This window comes from Rhagoletis pomonella, unplaced genomic scaffold (genome assembly GCF_013731165.1).
Source record: "Rhagoletis pomonella isolate Grant_MI unplaced genomic scaffold, Rhpom_1.0 Rhpom_scaffold_00010, whole genome shotgun sequence".
NCBI classification, from domain to species: domain Eukaryota; kingdom Metazoa; phylum Arthropoda; class Insecta; order Diptera; family Tephritidae; genus Rhagoletis; species Rhagoletis pomonella.
The window spans coordinates 515,173-532,581 of NW_023458564.1; the positions used below are offsets into that span (position 1 = coordinate 515,173).

Sequence of the window (17,409 nt, forward strand, 5' to 3'; positions counted from 1 at the left end):
TGCTGTCAATTAAAATTTCCTCACTTAATTAGGAAACAAAACAAACAGAGTTGATCACAAAAAGTGATACAGATTTCTATCAGCATCACATCGATGTTGAATTTGCTTAAATTTTCTTTATCCAAATAATGTAAAACAATAAATGAAATCTCGATCGGCGATCACTGAAACGCAGCTAGCCACTGTATACTTGTAAAAGCAATGTTGCCACTTTTTCTCATTAAACCATGTTCGAATCATGAACCAAAAAGACAAGATCACGACAGCAGAAGAGTGGCCCGTTATAATCGCACTTATGAAAAAAGTAGGGCGATTTTGACATAAGCCGTTTGTTTACATTTGTTCGTTGTTTACAATTTGGTGGTGGCTTTTTACTGCAATTTTCTTAATTTTCGCTTGTGACAACGTGTGCACACATAAGGTAAAGAATAATTTAACACAACGGCACGATTTATAGAAGAATTTGCATAATAAAAATGATTTTTCATGCGTTCAATAATTTCGCGGTTTTCTCCGTTCTCTTCGTTGTTTACTTCTTACAACAAAGATGGCGTCGAGATTTCGGCAGCTAGAAAATAACTTTTTTCGTTCTTTCCTTCCCGCGTGATCTTGTGTCTTTCGTTCATGTGTTCGAATCGTGGAGATTTTGGAAGATCACAGGGTTGCTTTTAGCATTTAGATTCTTAATGCAAAAATGGAGTTGCATTTAGGTGGCGAATTTTGTATGGATAAATGTACATTTAGAGTAGCATTTAGAGCTAAATGCGCTAAATGTGCTTTTACGCGTAAGCAAAAACAGCACATTAGATCGCCGAAACAACAGCCGTTGGCCGGGTAAAACCCGAGTCATTCCGGTACGTAGAACCGGCTGTCGTGGGAATGCATTTCATGAATTCGCGAATTATGCATAAACGGAACCAATTTCGAATTCATGAAATTAACTTAGGGTTTACACCGTGCAATACTGTCATGACAATAGCAATACATGCACAATTTTTCAATCCATGCATACTTTTCCAATTGTCTCAATCACTGTCTTGATTATTTTCAAGATAGTAGATCGGACAATGATTTGACGTATGCAGACAATAATTTTGTCGTCTTGTGCAAGAAAGAAGAGAAATTCATAACAAAAGGTCTAAAATAACACTAGAGACGCTGATGTGTTTGCAACTTTGTCTCTTGGTTATAATTTTTTAGTTTTAAATTTAAATAGCTCGCCCGAAATGCGTATTATACTACAGCATTCACGTACGACATTTTACTCCAAATGAATGGTCATAACTATTGTCAGGACGCCTACGCCACGGAGACAATAGGTTTGTGTAGTAACTTCTCCAGTAAAACATTGCACCGAGATCGAAAAAGCAAAATAGAGCGAGAAATTGAGAAGAAGAGAAAACTAGCAGAAAAAGTTAATAAACACAAAACTAGCAAAAACTAGTGGTTGCACTGTCTTGACATTCTGCTGTAAACATTTTACTATTTATAAATCAGTTTTAAACTCTTTGCTTTACATACAAGCACTTACACTGTCCACTCATTTTACTTTTGTTTGTGCTAAACCGATTCAACAAATGGCGGCTTTTGACATTTATTCTTCTTCTTCTTCTGCTAGCTAATTTCTGCTAGTAAAATTTTAACTAGCAATAATTTGCAGCTCTCCCGTGTTGTGACGCTCTGGATTCAGTGCTCTCTTGCAAATTTTTTGGGTTATCATACACTTTTCCAGTAAAAATTTGCAGGTTCCAGTACAAATTAGTAGTGACTATTAGTTACTATACAAACCTAATTATCAGCGTTTTTGACAACTAATACGTATTTCTTTATTATCTTGACAGCATTGTCTAATGTAAACTCGTCGTAAATTAAAGTATGCATATAAACAGCTGATTGCCAAGAAAAATTCTGCGATGTTGAGTTTTCATTTACATGGCGCTCTGGTAAGGTAGATCGTGTCAGCTGACTGCTGACTCGGATTAAGGTACCGTTAGGTTTACGTTTTGACTAATGTCACCTTAAACGTTGTATATGCCTTAGTATTAAAAATAGGACGGTTGGCAGCCCTAAATTCAATAAATAGCACAAAACCCTGGATGAAGAAAATGTTACGGACCAATCTGTGCAACCTTGTGCTTATGTCTTTTTTGTGGTAGAGCGTTTAATTTAACTTCTAGCTTGTAAATTTTACTTTTCTTGCTTTATTATTTATCAAAATTATGTCCACTGCACAAACTACAAAAAATTGCATTACACTACGTGGTTCAGCGCAAATAATTGTCGAATATTTAAGTAAGTTTATATGCACCAGGGCCAATGCACTTGGCCAATGGCGCCAACTATACATATTCCCGAAAAGATTGTATTTTAAACGGTATTATTTTCTTTCCATCCATTTGCAGAATATGGAATTAATTCTATTCTATTTCAACGTGGAATCTATCCACCAGAGACTTTTGAGAATACCCAACAATATGGCATAACTATTCTGATGTCGAAGGATAAAAAGATTGAAGACTTCTTGGCAAATGTATTGCAACAAACTGAAGGTTTTTAATAGCGCACAAAGGTTAATAAGGTATTATATTTTTCGTATAATATATTTTATTACAGAGTGGCTTGCCAAGAATATGATTGAGAAAATTTCAATGATTATAACTAATGCACACACTAAAGAAGTATTGGAGTGTTGGGACTTCAAAATGCAGGCCGAGTTGGGCGATGGTGATACGAGCAATTCCACAAAACTCACTTCCAGCAAGGAACTGAAACGTATACAAAACGAAATACGTGATGTTATGCGACAGATATCGGCAACTGTCAGTTATTTGCCGTTGCTCGATTGCATTTGTACTTTCGATGTGATGTTATACACGCTGCAGAATTGCGAGATTCCCGAAAAGTGGGATGAAACCGGCGCTGTATTTATACAAAATGCACAGGCTGTACAGCTTCGTTCTTTCTCAACTGGACTGCATAAAGTGGATACGGTTGTTAATTACAAGATGTCTTCTTAATTTATTTGATTTAAATATGGCGAAACGCCCCTTGTTTTATATGCAGTAATTTATTAAACGCGTATCGGAGCTTTTGTAACTTAGGGCCATTTTAACTTAGATCACGAAAACCAGCTAACTCGAACGCTAAAACTACAGTCAAATTCAACCGTGACTGAAAAACTGGCACTTAAATGTGCTGTCACCTTTTATGTGAGAATTTCTAAATAAAGAATTAAATTTCAATAGGAACTAAACTTGGTTTTTGTCGAACTGGGTTAGGTTGAGATTTTAGCTACTAATATGATGAATACAAACACTGAGAACGCTGATATTTGTAAAACCGACTATGCATTTTATGAATGAAAAATATTAATGTGTGGTTCAAATTTCAAATTTTGCAAATGTAATGAATCTAAAATGTCTGATGCTTTGCAATACCAATATACATAATTTACTTTGTTACAAGTATTTGATTAATATTGCATCATACCAAAATTAAATAAATATATATAATTTAAAGGTGGTGGACTAATTACAATCTTTTTTAAATTAAAAAAAGTTGCTAAACTAAAAGTTGCAACGATCTTTAAGTACAACTTTTCCGTTTTAAGTTAAGTTAAGTAAGCTAAAAATCTCTAACATACAGGCAGGTTCTGAAATTCACTTCCGAGGGAATTTCACTCGCTTTGAATTCAAATTTGCAAGGGTTGAAATTCACTCGTAAATGAAGAGCAAAACCTGCCTGATAATTTTAACAACTAAAATTTTTGGAATAAACTCTTCTATCATTATGCTAGTCGGTACCAAAATATTTTTGACCGAAATGATTTGGTGCGACAGGATGCAGCTCGGAAGTAAGAATTTTAAGCCTGGGGAAAGCACCAACTACAGTTTTAGCTGCGATTGGTGTGCAGAAAAGGTTTGACAATATAATGCAGCTCTCCGGTACGCCGTGTTCCTTGAGAACATTGACAGCCTTAAAATATACATATTGGAATCGAGCAAAAAATAAGCTACATAGTTTTTTTCTACCTACTTGTAGAACTGTATTACCAGTCGACATTATAGGATACATGAGCAAGACTTGTCGGCTAGCAATGTCATCGGGGAAACGAGCATAGACTACACGCGCTTCGTGTGTATCTGCATCAGACTCAACCAATATTTTTCCAATGCGTATTGAACGGCAACAATCACGTAAGCCCTGTTCCATTGCTTCACCAGAGCGTATAATTGAGACACCACAATTTCCAGCGCGATACTTGAGGCCATCATATGTTGCACCCGTCGGTGTTTCCACACGGCAATCCGAATATGGTAGCTGGTTAAGAGATTCCTCAATGACTAAACGTATAAGACGGTCAGCGTAAAATTTAAAGTCACTGCGAGTAGTATTTCTGCAAAGAGAAACATTTAAAATTAAGGTCCACATGTCATCAGAAGTGTACTTACTTATCACGGATAATAGTTAACAATTCAGCTACTTGCGAATTGCAGTCCAATATCTTTAAATTGGGACCATATTCTTCAAGTATTTCGTCAGGTTTGAGAGAGGCAACCATTACTGCTCCTGTTGAAAGTCCTATAATGCTATTACTTTCTCCATTGCTGTTGCTGCCACTACTTTCAGCATGGTTTTGAGAAGCATTCATAGGAGCATCAGCACCAGCCATAACGCTATTTGAACACGAAGCTATGTTCCGTGTTAAATTATAATCTAACTATTTTTGTAAATACAGTAAGAACTAAGCAAGTTTTAAATAACCCCAATAAAACTAAACAGGTGTAAGAATCATCAGCTGTTGCAAAAAGTCGATAACGGTATCTGAGCTTGCCATAAAAAAATATCGATAATGTATCGATTAGTCATCATAAGGCGCCCGTCACACCATGCATAGGCGCGATACGTGGATCGTCATCCATATTGATGAATTTCAAAATTGGTTCTTTCCCTAACAATCCGGGCCGGATCCGGTAATTAGAGAATAAGCGAAAAAGTTTGCTCTCAACAATGGAACGTAGTCCAGAAGTACGGGAACGCAAAAAACAACATTTCGTACCCAGAATTTGAGAAACAGCTGATTCACGTTATTTTGTTTTTGTCACTTAAATGCACACACTTGGATATTGAATTTTGGTTTCACAAATTTGATTTTAAGTATATAAATATTGAAAATACATCAACAGGCCATTCACTATTCCTTAAAAGCACCAAGTAAATGCAGGCGACAAGTAGACACAAAACAGCTGATATGCACTTTGACACTTTATCCATTTTTATCCGGAGAAAAAGCCCTGGCTATTTCGGGCAGGAAGAAGGAGACACTTACGATCCAATACGTTCCAATTTCCGCTCTCTATTACACATTTTGTTAAGTACGGGAATGATTTCTGGACTGTTTTGGGCACCCGGCGAATCCCGCCTTGCGTACGGGAAAGAACCTAATATTTAGAAATCTTCCCTTAGGCCTTCCCTTAAACTCGTAAACTTCTGTGTTGCCGATGGCCCGAAATTTGTATACAAAAATATATGATAAAATAATGAAAAAAAAATAAAAATAAAACTAATAATAAATAATAATAATAATAAAATAAATGAATTTCATCAACTAACTGTATTGACTTATACTAGGTTCACATATAAGTAGATTATCCTCATTTTCGAGCTTAACACCAAAACCTGTAATTATAACAAGAGATTAGCCATATAAAATTCGTCCCTTGGTAATCTGTAATTATAAAATAATCTCAGATTTAACCGATAACTTTTCGGTGTCCATCCTAGTTTTATCGACTGTTTTTGCGAAAGAGAGAAGAAATGCCAAATGTAAAAGTAAACAAAAATGTACGCTAGCAAGTAAAAGAGGTTTGTAAAGGTATTTTTAATAAAATGTTAAGTTAAAATATATTTATATTGCTTATTATAGCTGAAAAACGTGATCACGGTGGCACAGAGAAGAAACATTACTTTTCCTTGAAATGTGAGAATAACAAGCACAACAAATTTGACGGCTAATAATCTGAGATTTGCCTGTGTAAACGGGGCGATTAAAAAACGATGTGATGTAAACAAACGCTCAGCTGACGAACCCGCTTTCGCAAACTTTTTTCTCAAAACCAGTTACAAATACAACGTCGCGTTTTTACGTGATCTTGTATTTCTGGTTCATGATTATAACTGGTGCGAAACATGCATGTAACAAGGACATGCCTTCTCTTTTGCCCTAGTACGTTTTTTTGATTGGCTGAAATGAGAAGGCACGTCCCTGTTACACACTTTCGCTACAATTATAATGAGTTGTCCCTTTTAGTTATCTACGGTCTTTGATACGGATCGCAAAATACCTATAAATCTTGAAATCCGGATCACGGATCGCGGATCTCGCAATAAATATTGAAAGTACAAATTGTAGCATCCCACAATAACGCGGCGCTAGCACAGAGCAGCGCGTGCTGACACTCGTTGACAATGGAAAACGCAACGCTTGTCACTCCAATTTAGGGACAGCAGTATGGCAGTTTCGAGGTAAAGACTGCCAATTAGGCACCTCTTACCCCATCAACACGGATCGCGATATTTGGATCGTGATCCATATTAATGGAGTCTACATGTTCAATATTTATCGCGTCAGTATTTGCTTCATTTTTGTGCTGCACACTTTTTAATAATATATTTATTTTGTTTCAATAATTTACAGATAATGCATACCACTGTTCTTTTCATTGTGATTCTTCGCATTATGATACAAGATGTACTGACGAAATGTATGGATCACGTTTTGAATATGCTTCAACGCGATAAATATTGAACATGTAGACTCCATTAATATGGATCACGATCCAAATATCGCGATCCGTGTTGATGGGGTAAGAGGTGCCTAATTGGCAGTCTTTACCTCGAAACTGCCATACTGCTGTCCCTAAATTGGAGTGACAAGCGTTGCGTTTTCCATTGTCAACGAGTGTCAGCACGCGCTGCTCTGCGCTAGCGCCTCGTTATTGTGGGATGCTACAATTTGTAAATATATGGCTAGCGTTCATGAACAAGATCACGCAAGAACAAGAGAGTGAAAAAAGTCGATTTTTTAGCGTGTTCTACGCCATCTTGTTACGCCAGAAAACGAAAAAAAGTAAACAAAGCAAAAAAACAATAAAAACCAAAGTTAAACAAAACTATTGTCACACACAATTTAGGTAAAATTATTAATTGGAAATCTTTACAACGTTTTGTCATGTTGAATTAACTTTTCTTTACTTACAGTAAGTAGTACTTGTAATGTAAACAAATGCTCAGCTGACGAACCCGCTTTTGCAAACTTTTTTCTCAAAAGTAGTTACAAATATGTATTACATTTCGTGATCTTGTATTTTTGGTTCATGGCTAGCGTTCTACTTTGTTTTTGGCTTTCTTGACAGATGCAGAATTTCAGATAAGCTATTTAAGTAGAGCTTGTTGATTAACTTCAAAAATTCATTTTCAGATCATATATTTAAACTGCATTTAAATGGCCAATAATGGCTACATAATAAGAGATATGCAGGCCTGTGTTAGTACCAAGCAACAATCAGCTGTTCAGCACTAAATGTGTTTCCACTTGTTTGGCATATTTGAATAAAGGAGATTTGAAACGGGGCACCGAAATTGCGCATTTGGAAACTGTGCATTTAGACATTATTTCGATTTCAAACAAAACTGTGCATGTATCAGAGGTGTTAAGTAATACAATCAACGTGACTGAAAATCGTTGCAGTCACATTAATTACGTTCCAGATGCTTCGCGATATTCACGATATTCACGATTTGCAGGAACAGCTGTTTTCTCCATTAAAAAACCTTATGGAAAGTGGTCACCTGGAACGACTTCCTGTAAGAACCTGCAAATCGTAAAGCATCTGGAACGCAACTATTCATTGATGCGCGATGTTTAACTGCAGTCTTTCAGTAACTTTTTTTTTACTGATGACTGCAAAATTGAAGTCACCAGGGGCTCTATTCTGTAACTGTGAGTTTTCAAGTGTACACTGATAATTGTGTGCACTCTTCATTTTGCGATTCAGGAAGAGTGAGAATGAGTTTTAGCTGTCAAAATTGTGTACACTTCCTCATTTTGTAATTCAGCATGTGTGAGAATGAGTTTTAACTGTCAAAATTGTGTACACTTCTCTTCCGAAAAACTCACTGAATTTTAGTCGGTGAGTTTTTGGTTGTGAGTTTTGCACTCGGTGTACACTACATTTTCTCACAGTTACAGAATAGAGCCCCAGGCTTTTTTATTATTCATGACCAGGCATGGGCAGAGACTTAGGTCGGTGTTATGCAGACAAATTTTGTTTGCCAAATTAAATGGCGGCTGCTTAGTTTGCTCGGAGGTGGTTATGTCGAGTTTGGCACAAGGTTGCACGTTCATTATGGTTTTCATGGCTATTGCCAACACGAAATGAGAATTTTGTGTATAGCAACAATTGTCTAAAATTTTTGTATATGACAACGCCGAATTTGCTGCAGTTTGACCAAACAAAATTAGTTTGCTGTGAGAGTCGCCAAACTCGCTCTCTCCGAGTTTGCTGCAACAACAATTGCACGCAGTTTGCCAAACAAAATTTCTGCATAACACCGACCTTAGCAGGTGCTAAAAAAGCCTAAGCATCGCGTGCAGTGTTGCCAGAACTTTTTGGGCCGACCGGCTAGATTGGCAAAAAAAAGCGGCTAAAAACGGCTAAAATGTTTTAGTGAAATTTCACATAGACTCTGGCAAAAAACGGCTAAAATGTTTTAGTGAAAATTCACATGCTTTATTTAAATAAATCGCAAGAAACGAAAGACTAGTTAACACCATTAATTTATATCGAGTGTATATTCCTCATCATCAAATGAATCACTATTGTATATATCACCTGAATTCATTAATTTTAAGAGATCGTCATCTACAGTAAAATTATGGCAGCATTTTTCTTCACGTTTTAAACCGTATCGTATATATAAAATAGCGTTTAACGTTTTAACGCACATTGGATTTCTTTGCTTAGTTTTTATTATATTCATTGAACTAAATATTCGCTCTACTTCTGCATTACTTATAGGCAAAACAAGAAAACTAAAAACTAGGTTGGAAAGGTCAGCAAACTTCGGCCCAAAATTTTACAGTTGAGTCTAAATTACTCCAGGTATGTAACGTTAACCGTTGCCATTGCATCTCTATGGATGTTATTTCGTCGGCATTATATTTGTGTTTTTGTTGCTGTAGTTGAACAAATACTTTTAGTTTATTTACTCTTAATGCATTTCCAACCGAAAAAAGTCAATTTTTTTTAGTGTGGCAATATTTGTAGGGAGGCGTTGGCGTAATTCCTTTATTAAACTGATAATAAAATAGCGACCATTTTCTCGAATTATTTTCTCGGCTTCGTGGTCAAAAGCGTTTGTGCTTACTTTTGATTTTAAATACTCTTCAAAACTGTGATAAAACTTAGGAAATGGAGCAAGGTATGGTTCCAACGGGGAGCCTATAGGATCAAATGTGTCCGCGCTAATAACCACTAGGGAGCATAGATGCGAAAGTAAAACATTGAGTTCATTAAAAATCTTCATTGGGTCTGCATTATTGCTTTCGAACAACTTGTTTACTTTTTGCACCTGAAAATTAGGCAAATAGTAAAATCGGCTAAAAACGGCTAACTTTTTTTTACAAGCCGGCTAACAAATCGGCTGCCGGCTAGATCGAATTTTCTCCGGCTAGTTGCTATCAAAACCGGCTAAATCTAGCCGGAAAACGGCTAAAATGGCAACGCTGATCGCGTGTACGTATACTAGCGAGAGCGTAACGATGAGAACGCGACAGCATGCAAAATGAATTGGATACACTAACACATTCTCAATTTTAGCTCACGCTTGTTTGTGGAAGTGCCCACCTCATGTTTTATTCAACCATCACAAGCAAATAGCTAAATCTTGGTCAAATAAAACGAAATTAGCTTATTTCCTATGTTAGCCTAATTTTGACAGTTGTTTGACTGCAAATAGTGTCAAAGTAAGTTTTTGCCTCTTTCTGATTGGCTGAAGGAGAAAATGTCTGATGCTGAATGGCAATGCCTCTTGTTCAATAAACAAGCCAAGATAGCTTTTCATAAGCCAATATAATTATGTTGGGTAAGTCCTCCATACAAAATAAGCTAATAGCTTAAATTTCTAAACACGGCTAATATAAAAACTGCAGAGGAACAAAAATATATATTTTTTTTTATTTTATAGAAACTTGAACTTTAATATATGTAATAATAATAATAATAGATTGGCGCTTACACATATGTTAGTATTTGGCCGAGCTTCTCGTCCGACTTGTGGCGTGCGCCTTCATTTGTCACACAAAGCGGAGGGACCTACAGTTTTACGCCTACTCCGAACGGCGATTGTATTCTCATGAAAAGCTGTTTTTCATGGCAGAAATACACTCGGAGGTTTGCCATTGCCTGCCGGGGCCGACCGTTGTTAAAAAAAACCTCTCTTCAATATTTTTTGCGATGTTGCTTTGACCAGGGCTTGAACCCAGGTGCTGATGAGTGAAAGCGCGCACTGCTTACCACTACACCACAGCGGCCGACATATGTACATACTTAAAACTATGAGCTGTCGATCATTTACGTTAATTCTCAAATTATGTTATATATTCCACGTTAAACTCGGTGGAAATTATGTCAAAAAGCTCGACTTTATTATTACTATGAAAACGCCCCATCATATTCTCAACAGTTTGTAATGAAGTTCTATTTCTCTTTTCACTTTGGATGAATTTTAAATCTGAAAGTATACGCTCTGCAGTTGCAGAGATATTTATGAGGCAAGTTAAGTAAATTAAAAATTAATGAAGTCAGCTCTTTATACATAGTTCATTTAAAGCATTTTTCTTTAAGCTTATTTGACCCCAAAACGCTACAGTATCTTCGATCAAATTTTAGAAGCTACCACAGCATACATACATAAATATTTTCTCTTTACCATGTATCAAAATTTGTACTACACGAAAAATTAAAGCATCTCCAGAAATTAGTGAGAAAATAAAGTATCTTCCGAAAGTATGCACAAACACGTATCACTTTGGAAGTATATGGAGGAAACCGGCAACACTGTTTTTCATTCAAACTTCTTTTTGAACAGCTGTTACCAATCAGCTATTTACGTGCGGAATATGAATTCTCATTTTTAATGCCGGCAATAAGTTGTCCTTAAATTTATATTAGTATAAATATTTGAAGTGAAATTTAACAAAGAAATGAGTGACCCAAATAGAGATCCATCCTCTACTTTAAAGGAGGATGGCACAAATGCGAGTATTTTGATATTAAATGATGACTGCCTACTTGAAATATTTAAGCAACTAGAATTGCCGGATCAAGTGCGTTTGGCGATGATTTGCCCACGGTTACGAAATGTTTTTCAATATTACTGCCAGAGACATTACAAAGTACTGCAAAAAGATGACCTCAACGATATGAGTGCACGTGAGATAAGGCGATTTTTTGAAATGGCTGGCAGTTCGCTGGAGGAACTTATAAATCTACCCTACACCGATCAGGAACGTAACGAATATGTAACCCAAGTACATAAAAACTGTCCAAATGTGCTGCGAATTTACTTTGGAATGACTAAAATAAAGTCCAAGTGTTTACGTAAACTGCTTATGAACATGAAGCATCTTACTAGTGTGCATTTACAAAAATGCTCATTGGATGACAATGCAATGCAGAGTATAGCTGAGTTATCCACTTTAGAAGTATTAAAATTAGAAGGAGAGGAAGACGTAACAGGTATTTTGCAGTGTACAATTTTTATCAGAATATAAATCCCCTTTGGTAAAATTTAGGTCGTTATCTAAGCAAACTTAAATGTCTAAAGGAACTAACATTTGTGGAATGTGGTATACAAGATGATTTCTTTGTTGAAATTTGCACCTCGCTTAAGGGCCTTAAGAAGCTTACTCTACAGTGGTGTGAAGCACTCACAGATGTAGCTATTTCAGCGCTGCCGGTGTATTGTATCAACTTGGAAAAGCTTAATATATCCTGCAATCAAACCATTGAATATTATGCTATAGCGCAACTGCCAAAACTAATTGACTTAGAATTGTCTGCAGAATTATTTAGAACACAATCATTCAATTTATTATTAAACGCATTAGCCGATTACAAAGGTGAGCAGCTGCAGTGTTTGCGTATTTTCTCACCCCGACTCATTGTTGACGAAGGCATGAGATCTTTGTCGCTGTTTAAAAAACTAAAGGTATTCGGTTGCGACTGTAGCAAATATATTGATGTCACGTGTTTAAGATACATTAGCTCATTAAAAGACATGGAAATCGTTAGCCTAAGGTACTGCCGATCCGTTACTAACGAAGCAGTATTGGAGTTATTGGATGGTTGTCCAAAGTTGAAGTATGTTAATGTGATGCATTGTGATCAGCTAACTGAGGAATTGGTCTATAAGACCATTAATTTATTGGAAAGTAGGCATAGAGGAAAGCAGCCCCAATGTGATAAAAGCCCATTGCTGATAATGGTGGCAGGAACGAGAATACGAGATTATATTTTAGAGGTAAAAGGTTGTCATATAAAGGTTATACACTTTTTAATCAGTTCTTTTTTAGGATACCCAATATTTAACTGCACTTGATGCTGGAACATTACGACTGAGCTTTGAGAACCCATTTCAATACCCGTATGAAAATTTATACTATACATTTAATGTGCCGGCGTTTGGTGATCTTAAGTACTTTTACTAAATAGGTACAGCTTAGCTACTTTGCACATACGTAGTTATGTTTTTTGCAAATTATATTTTAAATTCTTTACATTATTCGGCGGCACTTTAGTTTAGCAACTATGCCAAGAATTTAGAACTATATAATTTGTTTGCTACAAAAAAAGAGGTTTTATGTAAATATGTTTGTTCATGCTGTTTTTAGCTATTACTTCGCGAAGGTATTATACATAGGTCGCTTATTATGAGACCATAAAATTAAAGATTTAATAGCTGCTCGGATATAACTTGATATAATTTTGGTACGATTTATTTAAATATTCTATTATAAATTTATTCTTAGAAAAATCTTTAAGGCAGTGAATAAAACTTGGGTAATAATTTAATAAACAAGCGATCTTTGTACATTCGCAAACAAACATACAAATTTTGCAATGTAAATGCATATGGGCTAAAGCATAATGTACTTTTGTTGACTATTAACTTACAGTTGTTTTCAGGTGGCACTGGTAAAAAACCTATTGCGAAATATGGTGAGATCATTGAGATAAGATATGAGAGAAAATTATGCACATATAATATGCATCTAAAACTCAAAAATATTAACTTAAAATATGCAATAAAACTTCAAAATATGTAGTCATAAATAGTGTTTAAAAAAAATCTTGAAAGCACAAACATTTAAAGAAATACATAGCAAATATCGTTACCTTAATTCATAAAGGCCCAACCAACGCTTTTTTCGAAACTGCGTTTTTCACAGATTTTGGGTGGATGTATTAAAATACACCTTCAATATAAATTGATTGTACCAAAATAACGGAGTCACATGCCACTTTTTAAAAAGCACCTGTTTTTGATACTCTTTTTATAATGTTTTTTGCTTCTGTAAATTAAAAAAAAAATGGTTAGGGCCTTTGTGAATTAAGGTAACGATTTGTACATTCAGTGACCCAAAGAAAATGGGGCCGTTTTTACACTAGTAACAGTGTTTTTTCATATTAACCCTGGACATGAGTGGTCGATGCGACTAACAATGTTAGATGTAATATTGAAAATAAATATAATTAATATTTTGTTAATGTGTTAAAAAAACCCAAAATCATCAAATGTATTTTCTCCTTTAAGTGTGGTTTGTTTCTTATTTAAATTCAAAGTTGATGCTAGTCGTTTCGACAAAGCTTGCAGTCAGGGACAAAACGAAGCACGTCCAGGGATAAATTCATTAATTTTAATTAAATACTGATGTTTTACAAAAATATATATATGGTGATCCATCTAGACCTTGGTTTTTTATTTTTAAATGAAACGCTTAAAACAGAACTGGATGTCGAAATCTTTATTATCACGCGAAATAATATTCTCTGACATTAATTTTTTTAAAATAATTTCATTAAAATGTTGGCCGCATACAGAACAAACCGCAAATAACGAGTGCTACCGCACCATGATAACAAAATTTTTGTTACCTGAGATTGAAGCCCGTAACATTTGGTTTCAGCGAGTTATCGTGTGATAAGTCAAAAGTTTTCGTCGACAAGCCAGCTATGATTCAAAACTTGGGAGCCGGCATAACTCGCGTAATTCGCGTAATGTTGGAAAAAATAATTGAAAATTGGACCTTCCTAATGGACCACCTACAGCGTAGTCGCGGTCAACTTTGGAATGAAATCATTTTTAAAAAGTAATGCTGGATTTCCACTAGGCATTAAATGGCAAAAGTGACAAATGACAAAGTCGGGCATAAAAAAATAATCGTGTCATTACATTAAAAAATAGTCATTAAGTTCATTTCCACATGGCATTTTTTTGAATGGCATAAATTTTTTGTCATTTCAATCCTTAGTGCAAATTCGGCATAATTATCAGAGAATGTTAATCCGGATAATATTAATGATTCCGATATCCAGTTCTGTTTCAAGTGTTTTATTTAAAATTAAAAAAAAAGTCCAGATGGATTACCCTATATAAATCAAACAGCCTCATTGCATAAGTCGTAAATTAAGGAAAATGCACGACTAGACAACATTGGCATTGGTCGTGTCGAGTAAAAATTGGCACGGCACCATGGAAAGGCTGGAATTCCGCACAAATCTGAAGAAGTTTAGTAACTTATGAACACCCGCTTATGTATTGTATCTTCATAAAAATTACTCCACATCTGGCCTATCATATTTATTTGGTGTCTCAAATGTGTTCGCATTTTTGTCAACTTCTGCACTTTTCCGATGACCTGTAAAATATTTCTGAGGATGACTTCAGACTGAAGTCGAAATATCGCAAAAAAAACGAATGCAAAATCTAAAAACACATATGTGTTTAATTTCCGTGTAGCCTTAAGCTCGAAATATAATCAATGTTATTTCTGTGCTACTCATAATAATTATTTTAGTTAATTTTTGCACTTTATTACTTCATAAATATGTTGTTCCGTTTAGGTAAAAGCCTTGTAATTTGCGATATGACTTGACTCTCGAAAAATGACTTGCACTCGACACGGCACTCATCTAAAAGTTTAAAAAATTTTGCAAAATACGTACAATTTCAAGAAATTAAAAAAAATTTTATTCTAAATTTCAAATGTTTTATGCAGATTTTTCAGATATCTTTCGAGTATGCAGTTTTTTACCCCATTCAATGTCCGTATAATACTTGTACTTGCGTTTCGCATTTGTTCTATAAAACATACGCTCAGTTTTTTATATGGAAAAAAAGTGCAACACTGTCGGCGGAAAAATTTTCAAAAATCAACGAAAATTATGCATAAAATATCAATTTTACTGAAAACATGCGAAAATATGGCATACTAAAGAATATTTGTTAGTTTACAAAGATATTTTATTTATATTGTTTACCAGATGTCCAAACAAACACGCAGGAAGGAAATCAGCTCCATATAAATTAATAATGAATATTGTGCACATTTAAGCAGCCAAACCGCGAAGACATAGCATTTTTACTTTCTTATCAAATATCCGATAATAAAATAGTCGCTCTAATAGCCGGGGCGTATTTGTAGATATAAGCATGCTGTACGTATGCAAACATGCGAAATTGAATTTAAATTATACATAAATTCAACTCAAAGAATTTCCTTACCTGTTTGTCTACAAATGAACAAAAAAATGCTGTGGTCTATGATTATTTGATTTATACTGGTTTTATTCCCTTTTATTCTACTTGTATATGATGCGATTTAAGGCCTTTCAAGATAATAAAATTTTTAGTGATACGACTTTTTATTAATTTCCTTAAAGTTAAATATTACACAAACCATATTACATTTTATTGTTTTTGTTTTGTTAAACATTTATGCTTATGTCTTATTCGTTTTCGAAATAATCGTATATCTGTTGTATTAGCACAACAAACTCATTTAAATGCAAACTATGTATAATCTTAGAAAGATACAGTTGATAAAACAAAAAATGTATAATCAACTAGTCAATAACATTTGAGAAATGCAAAGCGACGTCAAAAAAAAAAAATCTATTACGTTTATGATTATAGTTATTGTAAAATATTATGTATGTATAATTAATTGCTCCTGTTTGTATGGGACATATTTTCACTATTGAATGCTGTACATTTTCCGTAAAACGAGTGAATTGCGTTTTTAAAAATTATTTAACAAATTAAAATAAACAAATTTTACATAGTACGCATTCAGATCTACATTGCATGTACACACATATGATTGTATGCCAACTTCTTTTTAAATATATGTGCATACATACATATGTGTATGTATATAAATATTTATGTATGTATGTTTATGGTTGCATTCAAAACATTTATTTATTATTGTATTGCGGGCGGCATTGTAAAGATTCCAACCAAATAAATAAACGAATCGCATATTGGCATACATTTACAAATGTACATATGTTTTAATTTTAGTAAGTATATGTATGTATATTTAAATAAAAAATGCAAACCTTAAGTTAAGATAAAAAAATTAATTCAATAATATTTTTTGTTTTGTTTTAAAAACTAAAACATTTTGGCACTGTAAAGAAATTAATTACATAAACTTATAAGATTATAAATTTTCATTCATGTTTGTTTTTTTTTGTGCTGCTTTAAACAAAGTTTTTTGTACCAGTTGGGATTATAATTCGGCGTGGAATTGCGAAACACACGCTCATCATTACAATTGAATAAACAAGAAGCGGAAAAAAAAATTATGGACAATAATTTTGGTGATTTTGAAGGAACTAACTCCGCTAAAACAAACACAAGTATCTTAAGAGCTTCTCTGATATATGAATAAGAGTGTGAAACTGAGTCCCACGCAAATTTTGCAAAAAATTAAATTCAACAGGGAACATAGAGGAGTTCATAGGACATAAACCGCTTTTAAAATGTGTGTTATTTTATTTAAGTTTAGGTTTAATATAAAAAAAAACAAACGATTGGATGGCAAACATCACAGTACCTATAATTCAAAGCCAAAAAGAGATAACTACAAATGGAGAAAAGAAACGCGGCCTAAACAAAAAGATGCATGCACCATATTACGGTTTTATTAGTACATATAAATATTATTATCATTTTCAATTCAGCTACATATGACTACAATCTGTTTCTATTATTCATTTTCTTTTACATAATGCAATACTTTTTTTCGATACAAAATGGTACCGACTTTTGACTCTG

At 34.4% G+C, this 17,409-nt stretch overlaps 3 protein-coding genes across 5 annotated transcripts; 2 read left to right on the top strand and 1 right to left on the bottom strand.

The window, feature by feature from the left end:
- Positions 1-2,031: 2,031 nt before the first annotated feature.
- Positions 2,032-3,248, top strand: LOC118745931 (mitotic spindle assembly checkpoint protein MAD2A-like). Its single transcript, XM_036479595.1, has 3 exons — positions 2,032-2,292; positions 2,403-2,549; positions 2,614-3,248. Exons 1-3 carry the CDS (start codon positions 2,220-2,222, stop codon positions 3,015-3,017), a joined length of 624 nt encoding a protein of 207 aa, XP_036335488.1. The 5' UTR covers positions 2,032-2,219; the 3' UTR covers positions 3,018-3,248.
- A 23-nt stretch (positions 3,249-3,271) lies between these two features.
- On the bottom strand, positions 3,272-4,813 carry LOC118745929 (uracil phosphoribosyltransferase homolog). 2 transcript variants are annotated; one of them, XM_036479594.1, is made up of 3 exons: positions 4,452-4,813; positions 4,032-4,396; positions 3,272-3,975 (listed from the first exon to the last, which is right to left on the bottom strand). In XM_036479594.1, exons 1-3 carry the CDS (start codon positions 4,670-4,672, stop codon positions 3,893-3,895), a joined length of 669 nt encoding a protein of 222 aa, XP_036335487.1. In that variant the 5' UTR covers positions 4,673-4,813; the 3' UTR covers positions 3,272-3,892. The 2 variants fall into 2 exon arrangements, with proteins under 2 accessions (XP_036335487.1, XP_036335486.1); XM_036479593.1 differs by having other exon boundaries at positions 3,281-3,975; positions 4,036-4,396.
- Positions 4,814-11,132: 6,319 nt separating this feature from the next.
- LOC118745932 (F-box/LRR-repeat protein 2-like) lies at positions 11,133-13,389 on the top strand. Of its 2 annotated transcripts, XM_036479597.1 has the most exons (4): positions 11,133-11,801; positions 11,858-12,425; positions 12,501-12,585; positions 12,638-13,389. In XM_036479597.1, the coding sequence occupies exons 1-4, from the start codon at positions 11,267-11,269 to the stop codon at positions 12,770-12,772; spliced, it is 1,323 nt and encodes a 440-aa protein (XP_036335490.1). In that variant the 5' UTR covers positions 11,133-11,266; the 3' UTR covers positions 12,773-13,389. The 2 variants fall into 2 exon arrangements, with proteins under 2 accessions (XP_036335490.1, XP_036335489.1); XM_036479596.1 differs by having other exon boundaries at positions 11,134-11,801; positions 11,858-12,585.
- The last annotated feature ends 4,020 nt before the right edge of the window (positions 13,390-17,409 follow it).